Source organism: Mauremys mutica, chromosome 1, assembly GCF_020497125.1.
Source record: "Mauremys mutica isolate MM-2020 ecotype Southern chromosome 1, ASM2049712v1, whole genome shotgun sequence".
Taxonomy (NCBI): Eukaryota; Metazoa; Chordata; order Testudines; family Geoemydidae; genus Mauremys; species Mauremys mutica.
The window spans coordinates 157,684,224-157,709,715 of record NC_059072.1 but is presented as its reverse complement, the minus strand read 5'-3'; the positions used below and the strand labels follow the sequence as shown (position 1 = coordinate 157,709,715).

The 25,492-nt window shown below is 49.4% G+C and overlaps 1 protein-coding gene across 18 annotated transcripts in view; it reads right to left on the bottom strand.

The window, feature by feature from the left end:
• Window positions 1–25,492, bottom strand: part of CD58 (CD58 molecule) — a 78,232-nt gene that overhangs the window by 27,283 nt on the left and 25,457 nt on the right. For 15 of the 18 annotated variants that reach the window (XM_045001152.1, XM_045001162.1, XM_045001163.1 and 12 more), the window contains exons 3-8: window positions 24,811–25,056; window positions 23,277–23,381; window positions 21,915–21,959; window positions 14,744–14,815; window positions 11,001–11,066; window positions 1,213–1,293 (exon numbers count right to left, since the gene is read on the bottom strand). In XM_045001152.1, the coding sequence (XP_044857087.1) occupies window positions 1,213–1,293; window positions 11,001–11,066; window positions 14,744–14,815; window positions 21,915–21,959; window positions 23,277–23,381; window positions 24,811–25,056 (615 nt within the window). The remainder of the gene's footprint in view (window positions 1–1,212; window positions 1,294–11,000; window positions 11,067–14,743; window positions 14,816–21,914; window positions 21,960–23,276; window positions 23,382–24,810; window positions 25,057–25,492) is intronic. The other 3 variants (XM_045001160.1, XM_045001153.1, XM_045001155.1) reach the window with 2 other exon arrangements.

Genomic DNA, 25,492 nt, shown 5'->3' with positions numbered 1-25,492 from the left:
GTAAGTGCTTTTTAAGGGAGGTGAAATTTGGGGTGCACAAGACAAATCAGACTCCTGAAAGGGGTACAGTAATCTGGAAAGGTCGGGAATCACTACTTTAGTTCCATCACTGGAACGGAAGGTGAAAGCGACAGGCTAACAAGCAGGGTAGTAATGCTCCAGAAATGCCCTGTATGCAAAGAGCAGAAGCACATCAGCAAGTAACCGCATGAACACACCAGAGCAGACAGGCTGAAGCAGAGCGGAGCAGAGACAGGCTGAAGAAATCAAAGAAAGTGTAGCAATGTACGGTGGGCACCTCCTGTAGAATTGTCTTGTTTCTTCTTTTGCAAGAAACTTGCCTTCAAACCTCCTCTCCAAGTCCCCACACCCAGCTTCACCATCACTGAGCTTCATGCTCCCTTCCCTGCATTCCCTTCCTGAGCAACAAGCCACTACTCTCTCCTCCCCTCTTCTCCTGTCTGCGAGGGCCAGGGCCACAAAGGGACGGAGGGATGGCAACATGCAGCGGTGCAACCTCTAACTTTTAGGGGCCTAGAAAAATCACTGAAACAACGATAGGTTCAATAGAGGCTGAGTTAGGCACCCAAGGATCCTACACAATGAATGGGGAGAATTCAAGAATGGAACCCACAAAAACCAGCATGCCAGGTGGGGAGGGCTTAAGCTAGCCAATGGGAGGTATGGAGAGAGGGGTGTATCCTAAGCCAGGACCTTCTCATGCAATTTAGCACCTATGTCCAGGCTACATCCAGCCTCTCCCTGCTTGCAACCCACAGCCAGGAACCCCTCTTCTACTGTCAGATGGTGTAGGTGACCTATAGGTGGCAGGCAGAGGTGGGCAGTGATCCAGGGTCTCCTACGTTCTGAGTGAGTACCCTACCCACTGGGCTGAAGGTTATGAGGAAGGACACTGCCACTGCCACTTCCTCCCCACACCCATTCTTGTGGAGCTTGACATGCTCAGAGGCAGTGGAACCTAAAACTAGGATTTAGCTGCCTAAACACTAGTTACAGGCACCTAAGCTCCTTTGTGGATCTAGCCCAAACCCTCCCTCCCACTCTGCTTTGAAACAATGATAGTTTCATCCCCTCCCATCTCTTCACAAGGACCATGTTTTTAATCTTTACAACCCTGGGCTTCTCTCTCTGGCTGCTCATTCCCTCACTTCCATGCCTCAATTCTAGTCAAAATTAGACAGCCACACACACCTCTCTCAGCTTGGCTTTCGTTACTGTCCTGGAGGCTCACTCGCACATCTTCTCCTACCTGCATCGACTTTGCTGCTTCGCCTGAAAGGGGAAAGACAATGATATAAACTTCAAAACTACAGAACACTAACAGTTTCAATGGCAACTGTGATTTCTACCCCAGCCACCTGCTGGGGACTGATTACCAGTTGGGATTAATGAACCCACCAACCTCTCCTACCCACCAACCTCTCCCCAGGAAATGCCCTTGATAATCACCACTGCACTCGGCCATTTTATGCACACTTCATATGAAATAGTTTGGAGAAAGGAAGCTGTTAGTATTTTACATTTCTATTCAAACATTAGATTTCTCATGCTTGAATGATCCCAAAGCACCTCAGAAACAACATACACCTCTACTCTGACATAACGCGGCCCTCGGGAGCCAAAAAATCTCACCGCCTTATAGGTGAGACCGTGTTATGTCGGGTTCAGTCTAGTACGCTGTGCCGGACTGGACCAGCTTCCCTGGCAGGGATTTAAAGGGCCTGGTGTTCCAGCCACGGCGGAGAGCCCCAGGCCCTTTAAATCACTGCTGGAGCTCTGGCATGGGGCTCAGGTGGGGATTTAAAGGGTCCGGGGCTCCCCACAGTGACTGGAGCCTCTGGCCCATTAAATCACTGCCCGACCCCAACTGCCAGAGCCCCGGTGGGGATTTACAGGGCCCGGTGCTCCAGCTGCTGTAGGGAGCCCTGGGCCCTTTAAATCACCGCTGAAGCTCTGGCAGCAGGGCTCGGGAGGGGATTTAAAGGGCCTTGGGGCTCCACACGAATTTGGATATAACACAGTAAAGCAGCGGGGCTCAGGTGGTGCTTTAAAAGGCCCGGGGCTCCCCGCTGCTTTACCGCGTTATATCCGAATTTGTGTTATATTGGGGTAGAGGTGTATCTACTAAAATGTAGCCCCTCTGCAGTGGAGAGTGGCAACTAGTTAGCACACAACATGTTATAAAAGTTGCGTAAGGAGGGGAAATTCTGGCCTAGTGTACCTGAGCAAACCCCTGTTCTTACCAGAAATGACAGAGGATCTTTTAAAGTGTAGTTCTATTCTACAGAGCAGCTAAGAATGGCATTTTGGGTTCCATGTTTTAAAGATTCCTAATCGAATCCTCTCATTTTACAACAAGGGCACTGGGTGAGACCCCACCAGCCCCTCTTTAGCAGGGCCAGAGTGGTGTAAATAAGCCCTACACACACACAAACACCCCATTCTGAGGGGGAAGAATTCTCCTGATTTAGGCACTGCAGAGCGCAGGCTTTAGGCCATCCTCCAATGAAATTCTCTCAGGACCCAGCATAGGGAACAAAGTGGTGGGATGGATGCTTGGGGGAAGGGCAATTTTGGGTCGCACTGTGGCACAATGGGCAGGCCTGGGACGCAGCCAAAATGGACAGACTGTCTTGGTTATGTCAGTTCCATTATGACTGTCTGCCCCAGGACGGGGGACTCCAGGCTTCTAGGGTCCACGGCCCTGGGGTAGCCCCACAACCCCAGAGTTTCCAGCCTCCGTGACATGGAGCCAGAAGCCTGAAAGCCTCGACTGACTGGGGCTCAGCTTCTAGCTCTGCAGCAGGGAGCCTGAAAAACTTGATGGCTCTCAGAGCTTCCAAGCTCCCTGCCATGAAGCTGGGAGTCTGGGGGTCCTTTGGCAGACACCCAGGGGCTGTGGCTCCAGGACAGTCCCACCATGCGGACTGTCCCAGAGGTAGAGATCCCAGAGCTTCCAGAATCTTGGGCCAGCTGCTCCGGAGCATCAGATCCTGAGGGTACATCTATACAGGGATAAAACACCCACGATTGAACCAGGTCAGCTGACTTAGGTTGCAGGGCTCGGGCTTGGGCCTGAAACGTAGCTGTACAGACATTCAGGCTCAGGCTGCAGCCTGAGCTAAGGCACCCTGTGACGGGGGAGGGTCTGAGAGCTCAGGCGCCAGCCTGAGCCAGAACATCTACTCAGCAATTTTTTAGCTCTGCAGCCCAAGTCTGAGTCAGGAGACCTGGGCCAGCCACGTCCCTGCTGAAGGTCTCGTCACCCTGTGTAGCTGTGCCCTGAGAAATCTGGGAGTTGCTAATGGAAAAAGACTTTCTTGTCAGTTTCACAACTACTATGAAGAATGTCAATTTCACTCTGCAGCTATCATCGGCGGGAGCTAGTTTCATTTCGTATCTGAAATGAAATCATATAAAAATTCCTGATTCATGAGAAAAAGACGGTTACTCACCGTTGTAACTGTTGTTCTTCGAGATGTGTTGCTCCTATTCATTCCAGTTAGGAGTGCGCGCGCCGCATGCACGATTGCCGGAAGATTTTTACCCTAGCAACACTCGGTGGGTCAGCTGGGCGCCCCCTGGAGTGGCGCCGCTATAGCGCTAGTTATATACCCCAGCCGACCCGTCTGCTCCTCAGTTCCTTCTTGCCGGCTACTCCGACAGTGGGGAAGGAGGGCGGGTCTGGAATGAATAGGAGCAACACATCTCGAAGAACAACAGTTACAACGGTGAGTAACCATCTTTTCTTCTTCGAGTGATTGCTCCTATGCATTCCAGTTAGGTGATTCCCAAGCCTTACCTAGGCGGTGGGGTCGGAGAGAGACGTGGCAGAGTGTAAAACCGCTGAGCCAAAGGCTGCATCGTCTCTAGATTGTTGTACCAGCGCGTAATGGGACGCGAAGGTGTGGATGGAAGACCATGTGGCTGCGCGGCAGATGTCTTGGATTGGGACATGGGCCAGGAACGCCGTCGAAGAGGCTTGTGCTCTCGTGGAGTGGGCAGTAAGGCGGCTAGCCGAAATATGGTCAAGTTCGTAACATGTTCTAATACACGAGATCACCCAGGACGAGATCCGCTGAGAGGACACTGGCTTGCCCTTCATGCGATCAGCAACTGCTACGAATAGCTGGGGCGAACGCCGAAAGGGTTTTGTTCGTTCTACATAAAAGGCGAGGGCCCTACGGACGTCCAGGGTGTGAAGCTGTTGTTCGCAACGTGATGAGTGCGGCTTCGGGAAAAACACGGGTAGGAAAATTTCCTGATTCACGTGAAAAGCCGACACCACCTTTGGGAGGAAGGCCGGGTGTGGCCGAAGCTGCACCTTGTCTTTATGGAAAATGGTGTACGGTGGGTCCACCGTTAGGGCGCGAAGCTCAGAAACTCGTCTCGCTGAAGTAATAGCGACGAGGAAGGCAGTTTTCCATGACAAGTAGAGCAGGGAGCATGTGGCCAAGGGCTCAAAGGGGGCTCCCGTGAGCTTGGATAGGACAAAGTTCAGGTCCCAGGTTGGCGTAGGTCGTCGTACCGGCGGGTATAAGCGGTCTAATCCCTTCAGGAAGCGGGAGACCATTTGGTTGGAGAAGATCGAACGATCCCCGATGCCGGATCTAAAGGTGGAAATGGAGGCGAGGTGTACTTTCAAGGACGCGACCGCTAGGCCTGACTCCTTGAGCGATCAGAGATAGTCCAAGATCATAGGGATAGTGGCCGCGAAGGGATCTTATCGCACCAGAGTGTGAAACGCTTCCATTTGGCAAGGTAGGTAGCCCGAGTGGAAGGTTTCCGGCTTTCCAGCAGGACTCACTGCACCGCCGCTGAGCAGCCACGTTCCGCTTGGGTCAGCCACTCAGGAACCAAGCTGTAAGGTGGAGGGACTGCAGGTCTGGGTGGCGAAGCCTGCCGAAGTCCTGAGTGATCAGGTCTGGCCAGAGGGGAGGAGGGATGGGGTCCCATACAGAGAGGTCGAGCAGCAGGGAGTACCAGTGCTGCCTCGGCCAGGCCGGGGCGACGAGTATGAGGCGGCCTCTGTCCCTGCGGAGCTTCAGCAGAACTCGGTGCACGAGGGGAAACGGGGGGAAGGCATAGAGCAGGTGACCCATCCAGGACCGGAGGAATGCATCCGACAGGGAGCCGGGAGAGCGACCCTGGAAGGAGCAGAACTGGTGGCATTTCCTGTTCTCCTTGGATGCAAACAGGTCTATCCGGGGAAAGCCCCACCGCCGGAAAACTGTGTGGATAACATCGGGGCGGATCGACCACTCGTGGGAGAGGAATGACCTGCTGAGATGGTCGGCCAACGTGTTCTGGACTCCTGGAAGAAACGATGCTACCAGGTGAATCGAGTGGGTTACGCAGAAATGCCACAGGTGCAACGCTTCCGTGCAAAGCAGGGAGGAACGAGCCCCACCCTGTCTGTTGACATAAAACATCGCTGTCGTGTTGTCCGTGAACACGGCGACGCATCGACCTTGAAGGTGGCCACGGAAGGTTTGACACGCCAAGCGAATCGCCCGGAGCTCCCTGATATTGATATGGAGGGAGAGCTCTTGGGGTGACCAAAGACCCTGGGTGTGCAGGGTGTCCAGATGTGCACCCCAGCCCATTGCCGAGGCATCTGTGGTCAGGGTGACGGAGGGTGGAGGTGGGCGGAATGGAACTCCGGCACATACCACCTCCGGGTCCAGCCACCAGTTGAGCGCCTCGAAGGTCGACCTCGGGACCGTGATTACCATATCTATGGGGTCCCGGTGCGGACGGTACACCGACGCCAGCCAAGCTTGAAAAGGGCAAAGACTCAGTCTCGCGTACTTGGTCACGTAGGTGCATGCTGCCATGTGGCCCAGGAGGCTGAGACAGGTCCGCACCGTTGTTGTAGGAAAAGATTGGAGGCCGCGGATGAGGGCAGCCATCGTCTAGTGTCGAGGCAGAGGGAGGCAGGCCCTGGCTAAGTTTGAGTCCAGGACCGCACCGATGAATTCCAATCTCTGCGTTGGGGCCAAGATGGATTTCTCGGCATTGACGAGTAGGCCTAAAGTTTGGAACAGGCCCAGGATCTCGGAGGTTTGGCACGCTACGAGCTGCTGGGATGACCCGCGGACCAGCCAGTCGTCGAGATACGGGTAAACATGTATGCGACGACGGCGAAGGGCCGCTGCAACCACCGCCATGCACTTGGTGAAGACCCTTGGTGCTGTGGAGAGGCCGAAGGGTAGCACCGTAAACTGGTAGTGCATGCTGTTGACGATGAAGCGGAGGTAGCGTCGATGAGGAGGATAAATTGCAATATGGAAGTACGCGTCCCTCATGTCGAGGGCGGCAAACCAGTCTCCCGGATCCAGGGAAGGAACAATGGTCCCCAGGGTTACCATGCGGAACTTGAGCTTGAGTAGATATTTGTTGAGCTCTCGGAGGTCGCGTATGGGACGTAGACCTCCCTTCGCCTTGGGGATTAGGAAGTATCGGGAATAAAATCCCCGGCCCCGCATGCCGTCCGGCACCTCCTCTATGGCACCCAAACTCAACAGAGACTGAACCTCGAGAAAGAGGAATTGCTCGTGAGAGGGGTCCCTGAAGAGGGACGGGGAGGAAGGATGGGAGGGAGGGGGCGAAACAAACTGGAGTCGGTAACCAAACTGTAGTGTGCGAAGTACCCAGTTGTCCGTTGTTATCTGGGACCACGCCGGTAGGAATTGGGAGAGGCAGTTGAAAAATAATGGGGAAGGATCCGGTACATAAACTGGTGGGCCGTCCTCGGGCGTCCCATCAAAAGTTTTGCTTATTGCCCGAGGGAGGTTTGGAGGGCGCTTGGGACTGGTTCCCTTGATTGCCCGACTGTCTACGTTGGTTCACTCTGCCCCTGCGCCGATTGTCGGGGCGCGGCCTGGGCTGGTTGATCGGACGGTAAGGCTGTGGTCGGAAAGGTCTCCTCTGGGTAGCCGGCATGTGCATGCCCAGGGAGCGAATAGTAACTCGACCATCCTTAAGGGTCTGAAGCCTCGAGTCTGTCGTGTTCGAGAACAGACCCTGGCAATCAAACGGGAGGTCCTGAATCGTATGCTGGACCTCCGGTGGCAACGTGGAGGCCTGCAGCCACGAGATCCTCCTCATGGTCACCCCCGAGGCCAAAGTCCTGGCTCCCGAATCTGCGGAGTCCAGAGAGGCTTGAAGGGCCAACCGGGACACCTTTTTACCCTCCTCAACTAGGGCCGAATACTCCAGGCGGGAGGCAGATGGTACAAGTTCCGTAAACTTTGACAAAGACACCAGGAGGTCGTGGGTGTACCGACTGAGGAGAGCGAGCTGGTTGGCGACTTTCATTTGAAGGCCCCCCGCCGAGTAGATCTTGCGGCCCAGGAGATCCATGCGCCGCGCCTCCTTTGACTTGGGCACCGGCGCTGGTTGGCCATGCCGTTCACGGTCATTGACCGATTGTACGACCAACGAGCATGGAGGCGGATGTACGTATAAGTACTCATACTCCTTGGACGGTACCGAATATTTCCTTTCCACCCCCCGAGCTGTGGGCGGGATGGAAGCTGGTGACTGCCAAATCGTATTCGCATTGCGTTGTATCGTGCGAATAAATGGCAGTGCGACACGAAGAGGAGCGTCCGCCCCGATTATGCTGACCACCGGGTCATCGTCCTCCGCCACCTCTTCCACCGGCAGGTTACTGTTTTGGGCTCGTCCACCTGCTGTGAGATCTCTGCCACAGGGGGATGCTCCTGGCCCCCCGTTGGTAGTGGCTCCTCTATCGCCGGGGAGGCAGGAGGTCGGCAGAGCGTGGCCTCAGGCGCTCTATGGTCGGAGGACCTGGGACGTTGAGAGAAGGGCACCCCTTGTCCCTCATGATAGGCCCAAGGGGTCCAAAAGCCCCATTGTGGAGGCCCCTGGTCTTGCCCTTGCGGGTCAGTACGTTGATCCCCCGCGCTGTCCGCTTGCGAGGAGACGGACGGCTGGCGTGAAGGCCACGGTGGGGCGGAGAGGGTATGAGACTGCCCCATCGACTCTGCCGGTTTGTCCCTGGACGGTGCCGGGGAACGGTGCCGGTCATCTCGGTGCCGGGAGCGAGACCGGGACCATCGACCATGGCGGTGCTGGGAGGTTGACCGGGATCATGTGTACCGACGGCGGGAGCGGCTGCGGGGTGACTGGTACCGGGACCGGGACCGAGATCCGGAACGGTGCCGATATCGCCGGTCAGTGGAGCGGGACCGGGACCGTCTCCTCGAGTGCGACCGGTACCGCGATGGAGAGTGGTACCAGGACTGAGAGCGGCGCCGAGATCCGGAACGGCGGGAATGAGAGCGCCTCCGGGACCGGGAGCGGGACCTGGAGTATCATTCCTCACGCCTGTCAGGGGAAGGAGGCCGCATGGTAGCCGGCTTACCCACTGACTTCACAGCCCGCACCGGCGGTGCCGGGGGCTGGATATGCGCAGGTTCAGTGAGCGCTATTAGCTCTCTCGCCGTCGAGAAAGTCTCCGGTGTCGACAGGAGAGGTAGCTCGACCACGGTGCGCACTGGGGAGCACGGAGGTACCGGACTCAACGGCCCTGTCGGTGCCGGAGTCGACGGTACCGCTCATGGCCTATGCGCTATCAGAGCCGGTGCCGAAGGAGCTGGCACTGGCGGCTGGACGAGCGGTCCCAACGCAGGTGCCTTGACGGACTTCTGCTGTGGCTTGCGTTTCCCCGATGGCGAAAGGGAACGGTGCAGAGGTGTCGGTGCCGACTGCTGCTTTTTGAGAGTTTCGGTACCGGACTGGTCGGGAACCACTGGGGCGCTCCGTGCTGAAGACGACTGCGGAGCTGTTGGTGTCGGCACCGCAGGGCTAAGTGCCGACTCCATTAAGAGCTGCTTTAGTCTAAAGTCCCGCTCTTTCTTTGTTCTCGGCTTGAACGATTTACAAATAGGGCACTTATCTGCGCGATGAGACTCTCCTAAGCACCGCAGGCAGGCGTCATGTGGGTCTCCAATAGGCATGGGCCGCTGACAGGCCGAGCAAGGCTTAAATCCCGGTGCCTTGGGCATGAGCCCACACCGGGTTGGGAAAAGAAGGGCTAAGCCCCCCTAATTCCCCTAACTATCTACACTAAACAACTAATCTAACTAATTAATAAAGAACTATATACAATAAGTACAAAAAACAGTCAGTGAAAGCTAGGGTTGTGGAGGTCAAGGGAGCACTCCACTGTTCCAGCAACCGTCACAGGCGGTAAGAAGGAACTGAGGAGCGGACGGGTCGGCTGGGGTATATAACTAGCGCTATAGCGGCGCCACTCCAGGGGGCGCCCAGCCGACCCACCGAGTGTTGCTAGGGTAAAAATCTTCCGGCAATCGTGCACGCGGCGTGCGCACACCTAACTGGAATGCATAGGAGCAATCACTCGAAGAAGAACTTCAAAATGCTGAGATTTCTCATGAACTGGAAATCCCAACTTCCAGCCAGCTCTAGTGTGGCATTTTGGAACCATGGTGCTCGTGAGGCAACTTCAGAGCCATCAGAAATCCTCAGATTTCCACAATCTCTTGGGGCTTTGCACTGGGTCCAGCACAGAGACTCATCTTCTTCGTTTAGGATTTCCTCCTAGCAATGGACAAAGGTCAGGCATCTACGCTGATTAGTTTAGATCTGTCTACAGTGACCATGACAATGCTGACTATGCAATTCTGTAATGACTGCACGGCCTGGCTGGGATAAGAACATAAGAACAGCCGTACTGGGTCAGACCAAAGGTCCATCTAGCCCAGTATCCTGTCTACCGACAGTGGCCAATGCCAAGTGCCCCGGAGGGAGTGAACCTAACAGGTAATGATCAAGTGATCTCGCTCCTGCCATCCATCTCCACCCTCTGACAAACAGAGGCTAGAGACACCATTTCTTACCCATCCTCGCTAATAGCCACTAATGGACTTAACCTACATGAATTTATCCAGTTCTCTTTTAAACCCTGTTATAGTCCTAGCCTTCACAACCTCCTCAGGCAAGGAGTTCCACAAGTTGACTGTGCGGTGCGTGAAGAACTTCCTTTTATTTGTTTTAAACCTGCTGCCCATTAATTTCATTTGGTGACCTCTAGTTCTTGTATTATGGGAATAAGTAAATAACTTTTCCTTATTCACTTTCTCCACATCATTCATGATTTTATATGCCTCTATCATATCCCCCCTTAGTCTCCTCTTTTCCAAACTGAAAAGTCCTAGCCTCTTTAATCTCTCCTCATATGGGACCCATTCCAACCCCCTAATCATTTTAGTTGCCCTTCTCTGAACATTTTCTAATGCCAGTATATCTTTTTTGAGATGAGGAGACCACATCTGTACGCAGTATTCAAGATGTGGGCGTACCATGGATTTATATAAGGGCAATAATATATTCTCAGTCTTATTCTCTATCCCCTTTTTAATGATTCATAACATCCTGTTTGCTTTTTTGACTGCTGCTGCACACTGCGTGGACATCTTCAGAGAACTATCCACGATAACTCCAAGATCTTTTTCCTGATTTGTTGTAGCTAAATTAGCCCCTATCATATTGTATGTATAGTTGGGGTTATTTTTTCCAATGAGCATTACTTTAATCTGTGTGGAAACCGTTTTGAAAGCAGCAATGTGGATTCCTCTCAGAGTTTACAGAGGGTGTCACTGGGAAATTGTTCATGTGTCATAAAGAGTTTCTCATACAGTGCCTTAATGGTAATACTTTGCTCTTCCATGGCTTTGAGATCTAGGGATGCAAAGTGCTCTTTACAAAGAAGGACAAGTATCATTATCCTCATCTTAAACATAGAGAAATTGGGGAACGGAGAAGGGAAGGGATTTGCTCAGGGTCACACAGGAGGTCAACGGCAGCGCTGACAACAGAATGCAAGTCTCCCGACTCTCACTCCAAATGGAATTCTTTACACTTTAAGTCTCCAGATGCACAGTCCGACTGCCCTTGTTTTTCACTCCTCTATAGCATGACCTCAGTACCTGATTGATGAGCTGCAACTTCAAAATCACGTGAATTTTCATATTCAGGATCTGCAGGTGTGTAACCTGGAGAAAAAAATAAAAAGATACAATGGTTAGCAAGCTTTATCAGTGTTAAAGATACAGCCAGGTTCTTCAGAACAAACTTTCTGGTTTGGAACACCAGGGAATGATGTCGACTGGCTTAAAACGCAGGTCTATCAACTTTGGTGATCCCACCAAAACAACCAAAGGCCTGCCCCTCAAACCATGTGTATGTAGTAACCCTGACCCGGGCACTAGTACCTGCAGAAGCTGTGATGCAGCAGCTCAGAATGCTGCCTTGGAGGGGGAGAGAGCCAGAATCAGAAAGAGGGGGCCTGGAATCTGCCCAAAGAGGGTAGTTGGAAAATGCTGTGAGAGGGGGAGGAAGGAAGGAGAAGAACTGAGGTGCTGAGTTAGCAGGTGAACAGGAACTGGGGTGAATAATAAATGAAGGACAGGAGAACGTAAATAGGGAACTGGGAAGTGAGAAGGAGAAAAGAAAAAAAACAGGAAATGTTTCAGGTCAGGAGAAACAGAGAAAGCATAGATCCGGGTATGTAAGCAGGCACCATTAGAGAGGGAAAGCAGAGGGAAATACAATTTACAGATATACCATGAGGGAGGACGGAAGAGAGGGAGAGAAGCAAGGGAAAAAACACTTTGGTGAAAAAGGGAATTGATCAGAAAGCTGTTAGATGAAAACAGATTCTGAAAACAGTTAACGAGAAGCACACCCACAAAGGACATAAAGTAAATGAACAGAGAGAATAACTGTATGAACATCTATTGAAAGAACAGAATTCAAAGACACCTAATGGACAGGTGAGGGCCCACTAGGTGAAGAAATCCTTCTTGTGGATAAATTAAAAAGAAATAAAGCCACAGGAACATTGAATGAAAGGAGCACTATATGCTGAAGAGAAGCAAAGAACAGGACAGCAAGGGTGGAACAAGACTTACAGCCAAGTAGAGGAAAAGTTGATTCTTCTCTGAAGTCACTTATATCTCCTTTGTTCTTTTCAACAACAATGCATTTGGTATTAACTGCACAGAGTAAGGAAGAGTAGTATATACACGCTTGCAATGGTTAATGTGTTAGTAACCTATAGTTTATTATTATCCATAGTAAGTACTTGGTAATGTTCTATATTATTTATGCACCTGGTACAATTTTGGGGTTTTTGCTTATAAAGTTCTAAACATTTAAAAATTATCCCTTTTGTCTTGGTTTGCCTCTGTCTCTCTCTCAGATAACAAAGCCTAGCCTAGTCAGGTCACTGCATGCTACACAGGTGTACATTTTTATCCACATACTATCAGTGGGGATTAAGACAGTAGAAGGAATAATGTTCTCAAACTCACAAAGGGAAAAATTTAGACATTAGGGAACAAAACTAACATTTTGTTACGAAGTCCCAGCAAGCACAGACCCAAAGAGGAAACTTACTACTGATTAATACATGAATTAATGGAACTATCTAGGATGGGGCACCTAAATTGCTGTCTCAGAACCACACCTGGCCTGCAGGGCTCTGAAATGCAGCCCATGCCTGCCCTTTCCCCCTAATTTCTTCATGGAGAAATAAAATTCATTTTGGGCGGGAACATAAGTAATTTATAAAGGCAAGGTCATCCATTCAGGTAACAAACAATACAAGGTGAATAGAGAGTAGGAAAAGACATTCAAAGGCAATAGTTATCAGGAATCCACTAGCAGAAAATAGTGCAATAAATTTAGCCCTCGTTACCCTACAGAATTACTTCAGTATAACTACATCACTCAGGAGTGTGAATAATCCACACCCGAGTGAAGTAGTTGCACCAATTTACGTGCCGGTGCAGACAGCACTACATCAGTGGGACAGCTTCTCGCACCAACAGATGGTAGTTACCACCTCTCACAGAGTTTTCACCTCTCCTGTCAGCTTAGAGCATCTTCATTAAAGCGCTACAGCGATGCAGCTGCATCAGGCCTGCCCTCACTGTGCTGGCTGACACCTCCACACACACTCAGCTCCTAAAGGGTGTGACTCTGATCCAGACAGGAAGAACTCTGGAGTTTGGAAGTAACTCTGGGAGGAAGGTCAAGGCAGGGTGTGTGTATCCTGCCTGGAGAGGACAAAGTCAGCTGTTGCAGCAGGAGGGGATGGGAGCGGTCTCCGTACTTTCTTTCAGTAATCAGTACACCTGTTATTACTGCTCTCGTGCCAGTGTCATTGTTCCATTGACTCACCCTGCTTGTGCTAATTCACATGAATGAGACCACGATGTCACATAACAATAGTTCGTAGGACCTACTCAAACAATTTTGAATTATGAGCAAATTTATAAAAATCCATGTCTGTTCACAACTAGTTTGCACACAGATTGTTCTAATACACTTTTCTGCATATAGTTTAGCCAATCAGGCATAATTCCACTGAAGTCAATGAAGTTACACAGATGAAAACCCAGTAGAAGTGTGAGAAGAATAAGGCCTTATAATACTAGCCTCTTAACCTACCCACCTACTGTTTGCAGAAACAGAGAAGCAAATAATTAAATCTTGGCAGAGCAAAAACTGTATTTGAATTATTGTTCAACTACCAGTGTGGGGGGAGGGGGGAAGAAATCAGAGAAAGGACTCTCCCTAGAGTATTTTCTGTGATGCCTCTCTCTGTGTATGCTAGGCATTCAGTGGAAATTCATCTAGGAAATCTTGTTGCAAGCTACTCGGCCTTAGAGTCTAGCTACGTTTGCAAACAAGCAACACATAATGATGAACTGGAAAACTTGAAGTGATCTGTTTCACAAAATGGGCCAGGCATGTCACCCGAGTCTACAGTACTCCCAATTAGTCAGGGGTTTCAAGCATCTCCCAAGACCTGGTGCATATTGAGACTATGCTGTCGTGTGTCTGTACCTTTTTTAATCTTAGTTGTTTTAAATGTTTATGATTGCATCATCTGATGCATGCTCATGTGGAGGAGAAAAACCAGTCTCTGGTTTAAACATTAATAGAGTTAATTCTGTCCAATTATAGCATAAGACATTTCAGGAAAGGACAAAGCTCATTGTGGTCCTGTACTTTTATGCCAAGTCACCCAATGTAGCTGTAGATATTTTTCTTATCTAATACTAATAATTATTAGAATTTTCAAAAGGGAGCGTTTGTATTTCTATGACTATATTTCTATGAATAATGAGACCATCTTTAGTTACATTAGGTAAGATAAAAATTAGAAGTGATATAAATCCTTATGCTTCAGGGCATCACACAACCTCTGATTTATGCGGTCAGAAAGTAACTTCCCCCCATGGGCAAGTATTCTGTAATGAATCATCCATTATGGGCTTTCTTCTTGTGAAGCATCTGGTACCGGCCATTGCCAGAGACAGCATTCTGAACAAGATCAGCACCAAAGCTGGGTCTGATCCAGCCTGGCAATTCCAACATCTACATTTCTATCTGTAGGCTGATTTATAACTCAAAATTCCAGTGAAACAGATGTCTATGAATTTTTTTTTAAACTTTATTTGCTCCTCAGCTGATACATTGGAACTGAACCTGCTCACAATGAAGTCAATTGTGACACAAGGCAGATGAGGCCCTTTGTATGTCAGGTTCCAGCCTGGAACAGTTTTTACAGATGATGTATAAATCCCTACACAGAATGCTAACAGAGCATTAACGACAGCAGTGTGGCCACTACAAATATATTATATTCCAGCACTCTCACCTTCTGTTTGGCCACTTTCTTCCGGGAATCTATCATCGTCTGTAAGGTGTTGTTCTTCAGGCTTATATACAGCTAAACAAATGAAGTACAAACTTGTATGTGTAAAAAAAATCCCAAAGCACGTCAGCATAAAAATGTCAAAAACCTCAGATCAAGAATTATTTAAATTTTCTATTCACAAAATGAAACCAATTATATGACTCAAGGAGCAAACTCGTAATTCAGTAAAATACTACACTAATATAGGGCTTGGCTACACTTACAAGTTGCAGCGATGGGAGTTACAGCGCTGGTCATGCAGCTGTGTAGGGCCAGCGCTGGAGTGTGGCCACACTGACAGCTACCAGCGCTGCAGTGTGGCCACACTTGCAGCACTTTCCAGCGCTGTATTGAGAGGTGCATTGTGGGCAGCTATCCCACAGAGCACCTCGTCCCATTTTGGCGCTGAGTATTGTGGGAAGGGGAAGGAAGTGTGCGGGTCATTCCGCTTCCTGTGTGCTTCACATCCCAGCATTCACTCTTTCTGGCAACGTTTGGCGCCATTGTGAGTGTCTTTCTGTTTTACTCTCTGTGTGAATCGCGATTTCTGTGGCAAATGGAGCCCGAGCTGCTGAGGACTGTGCTGATGAGTGTCGCCAGCACAACACGTTTGGCAGTCGAGCTATTCCTTCAGCTCCAAAGTGACAGTGAGGAGTCTGACGATGATATCGATATCGATTCTCCTGCCGCGTGTGACACCAAAGTGCTTGTGGCATTCACGGAAATGCTCAGCACCGTTGAACGCCGCTTTTGGGCTCGGGAAACAAGCACTGACTGGTGGGATCACATCGTCATGGAAGTCTGGGATGACGAGCAGTGGCTGCAGAACTTTCGTATGAGAAAAGCCACTTTCATGGGACTGTGTGCTGAGCTCGCCCCCACTCTGCGGCGCAAGGACACAAGATTGAGAGCTGCCCTGACGGTGGAAAAGCGGGTGGCTATTGCAATCTGGAAGCTGGCAACTCCAGACAGCTACCGGTCGGTCGGGAACCAGTTTGGAGTGGGAAAGTCGACCGTTGGAATCGTTTTGATGCAAGTTTGCAAGGCAATTAATCGCATCCTGCTAAGAAAGACCGTGACTCTGGGGAGCGTGCAGGACATTGTGGATGGCTTTGCACAAATGGGTTTCCCTAACTGTGGAGGGGCGATAGATGGGACGCATATTCCTATTCTGGCCCCCCCCCCACCTGGCATCAGAGTACGTTAATCGTAAGGGGTATTTCTCTATGGTTCTCCAGGCGCTTGTGGATCACCACGGGCGTTTCATTGACATTTACACAGGCTGGCCTGGAAAGGTGCATGATGCACGCATCTTTCAGAACAGTGGCCTGTTCAGGAAGATGCAGGCAGGGTCTTTTTTCCCAGACAGGAAGATCACAGTAGGGGACGTCGAAATGCCCATTGTGATCCTTGGAGACCCCGCGTACCCGTTACTGCCTTGGCTCATGAAACCCTATACAGGGAAGCTTGACAGGAGCAAGGACCGGTTCAACTACAGGCTGAGCCGGTGCAGAATGACTGTGGAGTGTGCTTTTGGCCGTTTAAAAGCTTGCTGGAGATGTCTGTATGGGAAGCTAGACTTGGGGGAAAGCAGCATCCCCGCGGTTATATGCGCTTGCTGTACCCTCCATAATATTTGTGAAGGGAAGGGTGAAACATTCAGTCAGGCATGGACCACCGAGGTTCAAGTCCTGGAGGCTGAATATGCACAGCCAGAGAGCAGGGCTAATAGAGAGGCCCAGCACAGGGCTACAAGGATTAGGGATGCCTTGAGGGAAGAATTTGAGGCTGAAAGCCAACAGTAATGTTTGCTGCCTTGCATGGGAGTGAATTGCACTGTTTACACTGTTATTCTATTATCCCTAATAATAATATGATTTGCAGTGCCTCTTTCTTTACTGGGCTAAGGTATCTTTAACTATCTGCTATAATAAAGACTGTTTTCAAAGCCAAGAATTGTTTTATTGAAAAGAAAAAAACTTCCTTGACAGACAGACAGACACACAACATTTCATGAAAACAAGAGGGCAGGGGTGTGGGTTGGTGAACTGTACAGTCACAAGTTTGCATATTCCTGTCTGGAGTGCTGTTTAATGAATCCTGCACTTCAGGGTGCATATACTGCATGGTGATGGGGGTTGAGTGCAGAGGGTAAGGGTGGTGGTAGGTATCAGGGCTGGTTGGTGAACGTACAGGTGTTGGAGGCAGCTGGTGGTGGTAAGAACCTGAATGCTGGGGAAAGGCGGTTTGAGCTGACATTGGGGCACAAGGCAAAAAGCTTTGGGACGGGGGGGGCTGTGGGGCAGCACGGGACTGCTCTGCCTGCATGGCTACGATAGCCTGGAGAGAGTCCGCTTGGCGCGACAGGATGTCTAGCAGCTGGTTTGTGCTTTTCCTCTTTGCCACAGCGTTTCTACGCCAATGTCTCTGGCAGATCATGCTTTCCTTCTCTCTCCACTCCTTCAATTCTTTACTCTCTCGAGCAGAGTGATGAAGAACAGTTTTCAGCATGTCCTCTTTGCTCTTTCGGGGATTTTTTCTCAAATTTTGAAGCCTCTGTGCTGTGGAACATCTGCTCAGTCCAGTAGTCAAGGTCACTGTAGAAACCCAGAAATGAAAACATTTAACAGGGGCAGCATTGTATCCACTATCTCCAGACATAAATTGTTACACTGAGGGAGTTCTCACTTTAGCATTCTTTTACCACACGCATAACACAACAGAAGCCACGAAATGGTGAGTGAGGGGTGCTTATAGAGGGAGAAGTGGGGCTTGAGTGATAGAGGGGAGCTGGTTGCTTCGGGTAATCTGGAGTGCTAGAGGGTTGAGTGAAGATGCAGCTGCAGGGGTGATCTTCACTATCTCCCTATCTCTTCACTAAAGAGTCTCCCAACATTTTTCACAGGAGTTAATCCTGGAAGATGTCTCCCTGCTGCGAGTCACTAGGGAACAGCGGGAGGCTCTTTTAGAGCAATGTGGATTCCGCCCGGGACCCTATGCGGCTTGCCTGTGTTCAGAAATGGTCCCCCCACCACTCGCAGCACAGTGGCGCGGACGCATCAGCGTGACTGGGACAAGGAACACAGTGGCTCTGCCTATAAACCTGCGCAGGCATATTGCCCACGCTCTGGATGAAACTTTTGCTGAGATAACTGAAGCAGATTACCGCGACGTCATAGACCACATCAATGGGCTATTCCACATCTAGTCTGGCATGCATGCAGCCATAACCCCCCTTCCTCTCCAGAAACATTTCCACCCAGAAAATAAAAGCCGCTTACCGGTAACCCGCTCCTCTGCTTGTCCTTCTGCAACTGCTGGCTGCTGCGATTGGGTACTTTCCTCCTGGCTTGAGAAGAGCTCCTGGCTGCATGCCCACTCTGGGGTGTCTTCCCCCATCCCAGGAGCTTCACTCGCGGTTTCCTCCCCCCCCCGCCTCCGCCTCCTCCTGTCCCCCAGCCTGCTCAGAAGTGTCCATTGTTGTCCTGGGATTGGCAGTGGGGTCACCCCCAAGTATCGCGTCCATCTCCCTGTAAAAACGGCAGGTCGTGGGGGCAGCTCCGGATCGGCGATTGCCCTCGCGGGCTTTGTAATAGGCACTCCGCAGCTCTTTAACTTTCACCCTGCATTGTAGTGCGTCCCGATCATGGCCCCTATCCAGCATGGACCTTGATACCTGCTCAAAGATATCGTAATTCCTACGGCTGGAGCGCAGCTGTGCCTGCACAGATTCCTCCCCCCAAACACTGATGAGGTCCATCAGCTCGCCATTGCTCCATGCTGGGGCTCGTTTGCCGCGTGGAGGCATGGTCACCTGGAAAGATTAACTGATTGCACTCCACACACACCTGGCTGCAGCAAACAGGAAGGAGATTTTTAAAATTCCCGGGGCATTTAAAGGGCGGGTCACCTGAGGCAAGAGCAGTAGAGTGCAAACTGATGAGCAGAGTGGCTGAACAGGAATTCTGGGATAACTCCTTATTCCCTGGAGGACAATTAAAGCGCTGGTGAGTGTCCACACCTGCTGAGCAGCGCTGGATCACCAGCGCTGCACTCCTTATACCCCTGCTGGGATGGGTTTTCAGCCAGCGCAGCAACCAGGGAGTTGCAGCGCTGGTTGTGCCCTGCAAGTGTGGACGGGGTGTAATTGCAGCGCTGGAAAGCCTCCACCAGCGCTGCAACTTGTAAGTGTAGCCAAGCCCATAGAAGTAAAGAGAAGATCCAGAAACAAAACAGAACCACCTCTAACCCACTTTAACTCAATCTCAAGAAGCGGAGTATAAAAATGGATCTTGCACCAATAAACTTAGGCTCTGTCAGACCAGTGGAAGTGAAGCTGAGGGCCATTCACTGAGAACAAGCCACTCCCTCCCCAGATAATTAAACTCTACAGACTGTTAACTCATGTGCGCTAGCTGATCTAAACTGCCATGATGGTTCACAGAAAGAGGCGTGGGCGTCCATTTAGTTATGTACTTTATCACTGTAACAGTTGAGTGCCTCACAAATATGGCTTTATCCTTGCAACACCTCTCTGAGGTAAGACATAACTGTCTCCATTTCCCTGATGGGGAGCTGAGGGCATCAGCAACTTTCAGACACAAGTTTGCCCCCCGAATGCAACCCACCCAGTTTGAATCCAATCAAACTTGACAGTTTAGTAACAAGAAAATTCTTCACAGCATTGTAATGCAGGCAACTGAAAACCACCAGGCTTCAACCACCTGGGACAGTTATGCCAGATGAATGCGAAGGTTGAGAAAAAGCTCTGTCTCCATTCCAGCCTCACCGTGGCAGCTCAGACATTCTCAGTGACGCAATGGTACAGTGTGCAGTTTCTGTGCCTGATGCCATAACACCTACTTCCTATATTTTATCTGGTGTAGGCCACATGTACACCAAGATGAACTGAGCAGATGATGCAAAGAAAGAGGATGCTTTGGAGACTCGGTACTAATGGGTAAACACAAAAGTGATCATAATACACTATTGGCACATTGCTAGAGTGAGCCACTAAATATGGAATATTCTCCTGTAGAAAACCTGAAACCTAGCAGGGTCCATTAGCTTCTGTTGGATCTGAAGGGAACATGGATTGGCCTTGACCTCAAACTGCACATGGTCATGGTCTGATCCTAACAAAGGACTAGCTTTCACCCTCGATCTCCAAACAGGATCCAAAGTGCCCAGCCCCACGTGCAGAGCCAAAATCTCATGACAGAGGCCTATGATTGACATGCCAAGCATGAGATTCCAGCAAAGCCCACAAAAGTCATCACCAATGTGGACAGCAAAGTCACCTAAAGACATATGTCTTCTTAGCAGCTCTCTCAAATCAATGCCAATACCGTGGCTTTCAGTATGGTGAGTACTGCAGCAGCCAACATCACACAAGACGCTGCCGTTGTTTGGGAGTACAAGATCCTGGCCACTCCAGACCTGCTGATACACCAAGACCTCAATTTACTGCCACTCTCCTGACTCAACTCCAAGAAGACCTTCTGGATCCATGCATCAACACTACAGGCCAATGGAAAGAACACTAGTTCTTTCTGGTTTGAATCACGAGCTGCTTGCGACATCTCAACAAGACAAAACAAAAAAAAACCAGACTTGATTGAAGATCTAATGAACAAAGTCCTGGGGTTCTGTCTTCCCCAGAGGCAGTGGACTGTACCCAACCACATTCAGAAAACACACAGAAGGTGTGGGTATCTCTTCCACAAATGGAAAATCAAAGAATAACCAAATTGAGACTGTGGTGAGGTACAAACCATGCGATACATCAGACCAGTGGTCCCCAACATGGTGCCCGCGGGGCATTTATGTTTGCCCACCTAGTCCCCAGAAGGGGAGAAAAGCTGCAGCCCCACGCCTGCCGGGGACAGAGAACTCCAGGGCTGCAGGTGCTGGTGTTCTCTGTCCCTGGCAGGCACGGGGCTGCAGCTTCTCTCCGGCTTCTCCGGGGCTGCAGACTGCAGGCGCTGGTGTTCTCGGTCCCTGGCAGGCACGGGGCCACATCTTAAGCCAGAGAGAAGCCACGGCCCCACGCCTGCCGGGGACAGAGAACTCCGGGGCTGCAGGTGCCAGTGTTCTCTGTCCTCCAGCTTCTCTCTGCACTGCCCAGAACTGGCACCAAAAAAACCCCAAAAAACAAAAACAAAACAAAACAAAAAACAAACAAAAAATGCTCCGACTCAGCAGAATGGACAGAATGCTGCCCTGTAGCATGTGCTGCCCCAGGCACATGCTTGCTCCACTGGTGCCTGGAGCCAGCCCTGTATGTGAGTAATTGTTGGCGCCCGCCACACTCTTCTGAAAACATGAATGTGCTAGTGGCCACAAAAAGCCTGGGGACCACTGCATCAGACAATGGTCCCACTCACACATACAGGGTGGCACAAGGAGGATCCATCTAGCTACCCCAGAAGCATTAGAATGGCTTTCATATCTCAAGATTCAATTATAATCCCAACCCATTGCTTTTCAAATACAAAAGCAGCCTGGGCAATTCCAGGGCCAGAGCAGACAAGAACTCTCTTAGCTCAGATAAAAGTTCAGAAGTCCAAGGAGGCACCCTGTACATCACACCTATTCCCAAATTAACCTCCTTCTTATGTTTTATCCCAAACAACTCTCTCTCCTTCCTTCACGTCAGTTAGGCCCACATCCACCAGTGACCTCCTCCCAACTTGAAACCCGATACACACAAAAGAGTGACACTCATTCCTACCATTCATTCCTAGCAGGCACTGAACGCCTGTCTGGGGAGCTGAGCTAGCAAAGAGCCAGATGAATCATCCAGCCAGGGCTTGTGAAGGGCATTTACCAGCCACAGACCACACATTAAATAGCATCAACCAAAGAGTAGGGTTCCTGCCAGCCAATGTCCTGTCCTCCCAAGATGAAACCCTTTGGTGGGCTCAATAGGGAAAATAAAAGTTCTTGAACTATAAGTCTATGTCTCAGGAATCTCTCTCCATGCTCTTCATAACAGGAACACAAGAGCCCAAGGGCCTACAAAGAAACCCTCAACACATTCTGTTCCCAGCAAGAATATTGTTGTGAAGCCTCAATTATGAAAAGCTGCACACAGTGTATAATGAGCCCATAAGGTTAGTGTAATGTTTACCTGAGTGCTTTGTGGGTATCCGACGGAGAATGCTGGAAAGCAAACCTTAAGGGGGAAAAGAAAGAAACAAAGCTGATGTGTCATTTCTTATTATTCTTGACATTATTGTAGTGCCTAGGAGCCCTAGTCATGGAACAGGACCCCACTGTGCTAGGTGTTATACATACACAGGACAAGGTAGCCCCTGCCCCAAGGAGCTCACAATCTAATTTTGGGTGGAGGAGTGTGTGTGCAGAGAATAGGCTTTAAATGAGGCACATATGTACAGTAGGGTAAATTCTGTCTTAATAAGTGCACACCAGATAAAATATAATTGACTGGAAGCAGCAGAGCAAATGATAACTGCCTTAATTCTGGCTCGAGCTAGCAAACGTAGAGACATCTCCATGGGGCTTCCATTTCTGTTAAGAGAAAGGGCCCAAAATGGGCAGTGATCAAGAGACAGCATACGATCCATAAGCAATAAATACCTACATACTGTATTTGCAGATCCATACCTAGAGCTCCTGCTCCAAACACACACTCATAATTTGATTCCTCCTAGGAGTAAGTTGCATGGAGAGTGCCCCCGTTGAAACCGTTGTCTGACAGAATGAGAACGGCGCTCTGTGCTGCTTTTGCAGCCAATGAGCTCAGCTCTGGTGCTCCTCTGCATGCTGAAGTCCCACTGAAGTCAATGAGCGCTCTACACACAGAGCACCTCTAGGATCGGCGCTATGTCTGTGCTTGCTTCTGAGGGGTGGCCGGGGGAATGGGCATCTTTTTTCCAAGCCAGTTCAGCCCATAGTATTAATTGAAAAGTAATTAGCGGGGGGGTGGGGGGGGAGTGGCAGGTGGCTAATGGCCAAGTCCTGCCCTTCCTGCTAAAGACATGTAATATTTAACTGGCACCAAAACCAGTACAGTCTCTCTGTACAGGACTCAGGGAGCCTCTACCAAAAGGGGGCATTCAACCCCGTGCACGTCAGGTTCCACACACAAACACCTATAGGGACAATGGCGGTCAGAGGCATAACAACTACCTGGATCTACAGGCTGACTCCCCAGACACGCATGCAGACAGGACAAAGAGTGGCCACAGATTCTGGTAAAGCAGCAGCTCCAGAAGAACTGCACCTACTCACACACACACAGTCAGGATGTGCCTGTTGTGGGATGCGTACAGAGCCCAGGATTTAGCCCTAAGGAAGTTAAAGTGAATTTGTTCTCAAGTCCTCCAGCCCTATAGAGATATAATAAGCTGGGCTTATTAATTACATAACTAAAATGCATTTTGATGCACAAAAGCTTATGTTCATCCTACTGAAACTTAGAATGCAGCAAAATCACACAGCACATGCAAACAAATAAAGTGTTACATACCTCTTTTCCACAGAACGAAGAGTGCGCCCATGAATAGAAGGAGAAGAAGAAGAATAACAAAAATTGCTATTAAACCATCTCTACCTCTTGAAATACTTTTATCACCTTAAAGAAAAAAAATGAATAATTAGCTAATAAAAAACATTTCAATGTGCTGTAAACAACCTCATTTGAGTCAAAAGTCTATAGAAAAAGTGTGTTTAAAAGACACATACAAATGTAAAAAATTTTTAAAAAGGAATAATTTGAAAACAGTATTGGGCCAAATTCAGTCACTGGTGTCACCCCCACTAGCTCCAGTGGAATTACATCAGGGATGACTTTGGCCCAATGATGGTATGTTACATTATGCTTAAGCTATTTTAAGGCTTCCTATCTTTAGAAAGTTAACAAAAGTTTCTATTTTTTAATGTAGGGATTGCATGCCAGATCACAGTACACTGTGCAGCCTGCTGTCTTATCAATGGCTTGTTCCTGATGCTTCAGAGGAAGGGGCAAAAATCAACATGCTGGACAGTCATGGAATAACCTGCCCATAAAGGAAGTTTCTTCCCAACTCCTGTCAGTTAGAAATTGGCTTATGCCCCTAAAGCAGGAGTGTTTATGTTCTATATACATGTTTTATTCCATCCAATATAACTGTAGATATTCTTTTTATTCCTATAAAATGTCTAATCCTGGCCTCAGGCCTAGACAACACACCTGAGAGACGTAGTTAAGTTGACCTTAGCCCCAGTGTAGACACTGCTAGGCCAATCGAAGAATTCTCCCATTGACCGAGCAACCACCTCTGGAGGGGATGGGTTTAATATAGCAATGGGACAACCCTTTCCATTGCTGCAGCAAGTGTCTACACAACAACAGCATAGCTGCAGCACCATACCTGTGCCTCTGTAGTATAGACAAACCCCGTGTGACACTCTGTGGCCGTGAGTTTCACGAGTTAATTAAAACACAGAATTTGCCGATGCGGCGATGAGAGAAAATATTTCCACCCCCAATTTTCTAAAACACCAGTGCAAACCCAGACCAGGTCAGTAGTGATTGAAATCATTAGCCTCTGATGACTGCTTGGCAGGTTATGTGAAATGATTTGACAGACTCAGTCCAGTTCTTACAGGGCAGGTTCCACAACACAAGACCACCATCATAATTGACATTAATAAACCCCCTTATTGGCAGGTTCAGCAGAGAGGCCAAGGTTTACTCTGTCCACGGAGATTGAACTCATGCTTCTCCCTTAGTAGTTCATTCCCAGTAGCAGCTGACAGCTTCCATTACTGCTATCCCTGCATTATATGTTCTGTGCAATAGGCTAACTATCAATCTGGCACCTTTCACCAGCTCTAAAGTTACTTTTAACACCATACAGACTCTGCTATAGTGACTTTTGCATTTTGTTCCCTTTTATGCTCTATGCATAATTTCCTGAGACATCAAGAGGAACCCTGCAGTCCGAATGAACATCTCATTTCCCAGCTCAGTCCCTGGTCCCCTCTCACTGTTACATGCACCTTTCTACCCACATACTTACTCTCTGGGAAACACGCGCTCAGAGAGATTGAGTCGTTGATTTTTGTTTTGGAAACTTCTCTGACGCACAAAACTTTCCCTGAAGGGTCTGCATTTTCTTTAAGTTCAAGAACAGGACTATTAGCGTCAATTTTTCTGTCATTCCGATACCAACTGTAGTGCACATCCTTCGAGAACTGTATCGCACATGATATTCTAATCTGACCATTAGTGACGCTGCAATTTAATACTGATGGTGGAGGAGGATCTGGATGAAAAAAAAATCTACATTAGTTTGACTTCACATTGTTTTGCATTTCAAGAGCACTTTTTCTAGCTGTTTGTGGGTATAAAGTTTAAAACATAGTCCAGCTGCATAGGGGATATTTGGTTCAGTCACCAAGCAGCAGTAACAATACTTACAGTTCGGTAACACACACAATAAACTTAAGTGTTTAGACCATATTGGGGGCCCAGCTCTTTTAACAGGACACCAGCTTTCAAGGTAGCAGATTCAAGGGCAGACGTCGCTAGTTTTTTACTTCACAATAGGACCAATCCTACAAGTGTTTCCAACCTGTGGAAAGTGCACTCTCCTTACTGTGCAGCATTCCCAACGATTTCCATAGGAATTCTTTTGTAGGAAGGCCTTGATGGATCAACTCTCCACTCTTTAAAGGCCTAAGGTGAGACACTGCTTCTCT